The 5000-nt window shown below is 41.3% G+C and overlaps 1 protein-coding gene across 1 annotated transcript in view; it reads left to right on the top strand.

Moving 5' to 3' along the window:
- The window catches only part of LOC128355479 (ubiquinol-cytochrome-c reductase complex assembly factor 1), a 22364-nt gene that overhangs the window by 6919 nt on the left and 10445 nt on the right, over positions 1–5000 (top strand). Inside the window, exons 4-6 of the mRNA XM_053315740.1 lie at positions 491–563; positions 909–966; positions 1539–1647. Of these exons, the coding sequence (XP_053171715.1) occupies positions 491–563; positions 909–966; positions 1539–1647 (240 nt within the window). The remainder of the gene's footprint in view (positions 1–490; positions 564–908; positions 967–1538; positions 1648–5000) is intronic.

Here is a 5000-nt window from a genome sequence, read left to right as displayed (position 1 = left end):
CTCAAACTCCACGTACTCCGGTGGTAGTTAAACTCCGTTTGACACAGGTTGCATTTTACTTTTGACTTGTCAACTGAAGCGTCTGGAAGTGTTTTAAAGTTAAACAAGCCGTTCAAAAGTCCAGTAGCTCTCTTACTTTCCATCAGCGCGGTAGGTTTACTGCAGGAGGCCACTTCAAAGCATAGCGCTACAGCTAGAGGAGCCGTCTACGGGGGAGTAGAAGGGACAAAAAGGCTTGCAAAGTTAAAATGCCATTAAAAAAAATTAACGTGTTATGGATTGAATTAATCTAATCGCGATTAACTCATTAACGCTGACAGCCCTAGTTTATTTATTTGAATTTACCTTTTTTCACCTTTTAGTAATGTTATCAGTAAAGTTAAATATTTTATTATTGCACATATATATTTATTCCAGTGTGTCCAGTTAATCTTCATCGTCTAAATTAAATGTCTTAATGTTTTCTTCTTCTTTTTTTTTGTCTTCACAGAAAATCAAGATAGCTGCTTTGCGCATGTACACGTGCTGCGTAGAGAGAATCAATTACGACGACTTCTTTGAAAGTAAGTGAAGCAAAATCAGAGGAAACAGTTTCACTCTGTCAAAATAAAAGCATTTTATCATCTACAACTAATGGAGGAGACTCTACTGTATCAGTCAGGTTCCTTAGTGTCTTCATTTTATTGTTTAATTAGTTTTGTCATCTGGTTCCAAAGTCTCTCATATCAGCCTAAAACAGTTTTTCTCAGATCTATGTCTTGATGTTAAACAGTTTCTTTGGTCCGTAGAAGTTCGAGCAGTTCACACGGAGGTTAAATCTGCTTCGTATCAAAGTGTTTTTATAGGAGTCGGTCCTCTAAACGTCAGCTGGGCGAGAACAGGTGTTTAACGCTGTGCTTTCCTTACAGAGTGCACTCTCCCCGACACACTCAACTCCTGGTTCCTGGTAGCACAGCTGCACGTATGGTGAGGTTTACACACACACACACACACAGACACACACACACACACACACACACACAGACACACACACACACACACACACACAGTAACATATCAGATCATGGTCACTTTTCAGGACATTACATACACTTATATTCATTTTCTGGAGACTTAGTGAACCTTAATCTTAACCATTGACCCAAAAATCTGCCTTTTCCTTAATGGAGATGTAGTTTTTGTCCCTCATTGCAAATGTTGTCCCCAATTAAATGGATTTAAATCTGAAATGTGTCCCCAAAACTAGCCTGTAACAGAACACACACACACACATCAGACCATGGTCACTTTTGGAGGATTCACACAGACTTACCCTACCCTTAATCTTAGCCACTCACCCAAAAATCTGCCTTTTGGGGGAACAACACAACTTGTTCTGTCCCCAATTAACTGGTCTTAAGTCTGAAATGTGTCCCCAGAAGTAGCCTATGACAGAACACACTCAGAGACTTAGTGGCTTTAGTTTTGTGCCTTTTTAATTTGCCATCTCGTCTTCTTTCTCACTCAAATTCTCTTCATTTTGATTTTTATATAATTAGGATGTGTTTGGTGCGGATGCGTCAGGAGGGCAGAGAAGGGAAGTACATGTGCCGTTACATCGTCCACTCCATGTGGGAGGATGTAGAGCAGAGGAGCAAAATCATGGGGGTAAGTTCTCTCTCTGTGTGTGAAGTTACACTGAATGTCTGAGTCTTAAAGCTTAATGATGGTGTTTCCACAAATCTCACAAACCACAACGAGCTGATCTACTAACAAGTACAATATAGTGTCTGGATCAAGGCCTGATTGGACTCTGTTGTTGTCCAAAAACTATTAAAACCACCTCAAACTCTTTATAATGAGGGAACATGTCACCCAGTGTCTTTGATGACAGTGGAGGTCTACAGTAGAGAAGAACATGATATCAGTCACCAGGTTGTTATATGTAGTACTACCAGGCATGTCGTGCTATATGAAGCTCAGCACACAGACCTCGCTCCCTCTCTGCAGGCTGGAAACATGGCTGCTGTTATTAGTGTGTGCAGCAGGATTAAAGCAGATCATGTAACAGCACGTCCACCATAAACACATATCATACATACATTACATGATACTGCACCCTGATGTAGAGCATGCCTGTGATATCACACACTGGTTCTTATACACGGCAGCAGGCAGCGGCCGAATATACAAGTTATATATGTGAGAGGCTGATAGACAGTATATATATATAACTGTTCATTTTGCGTCCTGATTTTAAATATAGAGCCTTTACCTGATGTGTGTGGGTCAGTGACAAATAAGTGTTGGTCAGATGATCAATTCATAGATATGTTTAAAATAGTTTTAAAAGCAGCATCAGGTTTGTTAAAATGTACATTTAGTATTTTTGTTGGTTTGGTAAACCAAAAGTCAGACTGAATGCTCCTGAAAATGTCAAATGGTGTAACCACAAAAGAATGATATGTAAGTGAACTTATACTAATAATGACTTCATTTAAAACATCACATCATTGACCCATAAACCAGTGTCAGGTAACTCTCTACAGAGCTGCAGGAACACAGATAATCAGCCTCAGAGTCCGTTTGTCTGTCTGATCTGTGGATGTTTCATCTTTATAACAAAGAATAGAATATAATAGTTTGTCATTGAACAGATAAACATGAACTCAGCTCATTTACATTTGAGTTAAGATCACACAGACAGGAGCTCAAACATATAAACAGCTCTTAGTACCTATTTATACACTCAGATCCTGCTTATATTGCACATAATGAAAAATCAATAATAATATTACACGTCATAGTTCAGGATTGTCTGAGATGCCCTAGCTGCAGTGTTCTTAGTTATGAATATTTAAGATTTTATGTTTTTCAGTTGATTCACTTTTAGAAACATTTCATCCTCAAAGAAATAATCTGAGTTCAGCTGATCATTAAACGTCCTTAAAGGTTTCAAACTAACCTGTCTGGGATTTAAATGTGTTTCTTCTTATGAACACAACAGCATTATTATTATTCATGTTTCTTTCTTCTATAAACCCGACTGACCTATGACTATGAGAGTAGTTATTCTCCGTCTCCTCCCAGTCACAGTACAGTCACACACCTGCAGAGCCCTGCATGTGTCTTACCTGAAAGACTCGTCTCTTATTTATTTATTTAAGACTCATTTGGCAGCAACACTTAGTTCCCACCACAGTGTAAATGTATCAGAGTTTATATGTGTAGTCCTTATATCCAGGTCACTACTTACCCAAACACTAATAGAAGAAGAAGAGAAAAGAAGAGTGACAGAAACAGAAACTATAGATGTAGTCATGTCTGCAGGTCTGCTGCTGTTTGTTCATCATCTGTAATATGAACTTAACATTTCCACACTATTTAAAAGTTTGAGTCATTAAAGGTGAATCATAATGGCAGTCTGTGTTTTTACAGAAGACTAGCCCCCCCCCCCCCCCCCTTACTTTATTATACTATTATATTATCATTATATCAGTGGTATAAAATGATCTTGAACCAGCGTTACTGTGTTCAGCTCATTTAGGCTTCAGTCACTTTACAAACTGAACTCATTCAGATCTGTGATGTGATCAGATGTGTTTCACTCACACACGTTTGTCCTTCTGACTCAATCAATCTTTATTTGTATAGAGCCAAATCACAACAGAGTCATCTCAAGGCTCTTTCCACATAGAGCAGGTCTAACCCGAACTCTTCAGGTTTTAACTTTAAAGAGACCCAACATTCCCACATGAGACACAGTGGAGAGAAAAAACTCCCTTTTAACAGGAAGAACCCTCAGAACCAGACTCAGAGTGGGAGAACATCTGCCTCGACCGGTTGGAGTAGAGAGGAGAGAGAGGAAGGATAGAGGAGAGAGAGGAGAGAGGAGGAGAGGAAGGATAGAGGAGAGAGAAGAAGAGGAAGGAGAGGAGAGAGAGAGAGGAAGGAGAGGAGAGAGAGAGAGAGAGAGAGAGAGAGAGAGAGAGAGAGAGAGAGAGAGAGAGAGAGGAAAGAGAGGAGAGAGAGGAAGGAGAGGAGAGAGAGGAAGGAGAGGAGTAGAGAGGAAGGATAGAGGAGAGAGAGGAAGGAGAGGAGAGAGAGAGAGGAAGGAGAGGAGGAAGAGGAAGGAGAGGAGAGAGAGAGAGAGAGGAAGGAGAGGAGAGAGAGGAAGGAGGGGAGAGAGAGGAGAGGAGAGAGAGGAAGGATAGAGGAGAGAGAGGAAGGAGAGGAGAGAGAGGAAGAGGAAGGAGAGGAGAGAGAGGAAGGAGAGGAGAGAGAGGAAGGAGAGGAGAGAGGAAGAGGAAGGAGAGGAGAGAGATGAAGGAGAGGAGAGAAAGGAAGGATAGAGGAGAGAGTGGAAGGAGAGGAGAGAGAGGAAGGAGAGGAGTAGAGAGGAAGGAGAGGAGAGAGAGAGAGGAAGGAGAGGAGAGAGAGAGGAAGGAGAGGAGAGAGAGAGGAAGGATAGAGGAGAGAGAGAGAGGAAGGAAAGGAGAGAGAGGAGAGAGGAAGAGGAGAGAGAGAGAGAGGAAGGAGAGGAGAGAGAGAGAGAGGAGAGGAGAGAGGAAGGAGAGGAGAGAGAGGAAGGAGAGGAAGGAAGGAGAGGAGAGAGAGGAAGGAGGAGAGAGAGAGGAAGGAGAGGAGAGAGAAGCACATTGAAGGTCCGGGACTGGAATCTGTCATCCGGACGTCTACAGGCCCAGATTACCTGTGAGAGATTGTGTTTAGTCCATTTCATTAACACTCTTCCTTCATATGTTTAGACTCTACAAATTAAATCCAGCTACTTATTTAAAAAGCCTGAAAAGCTGTCAGAGAGTCGTTGCTATGGAGACGATACACTGGCTGGTCTAGGTGTATTAGTACAGAGTGTGTGTGACTGCAGCTTGGTTTAAATCTTTTATTCTCAGTCTTCTCTCGTGTTGCTCTCTGACAATAAATATAAAAACTTCCACAACGACTAAATGTCACTCTGCTAAAAATCAGTATTCACTCGTTCATATTCAACAGTGCATTGA

This window comes from Scomber japonicus, chromosome 3, assembly GCF_027409825.1.
Source record: "Scomber japonicus isolate fScoJap1 chromosome 3, fScoJap1.pri, whole genome shotgun sequence".
Classification (NCBI taxonomy): domain Eukaryota; kingdom Metazoa; phylum Chordata; class Actinopteri; order Scombriformes; family Scombridae; genus Scomber; species Scomber japonicus.
The sequence above is the reverse complement of the archived record's forward strand: the minus strand, read 5'-3'. Positions and strand labels throughout refer to the sequence as shown.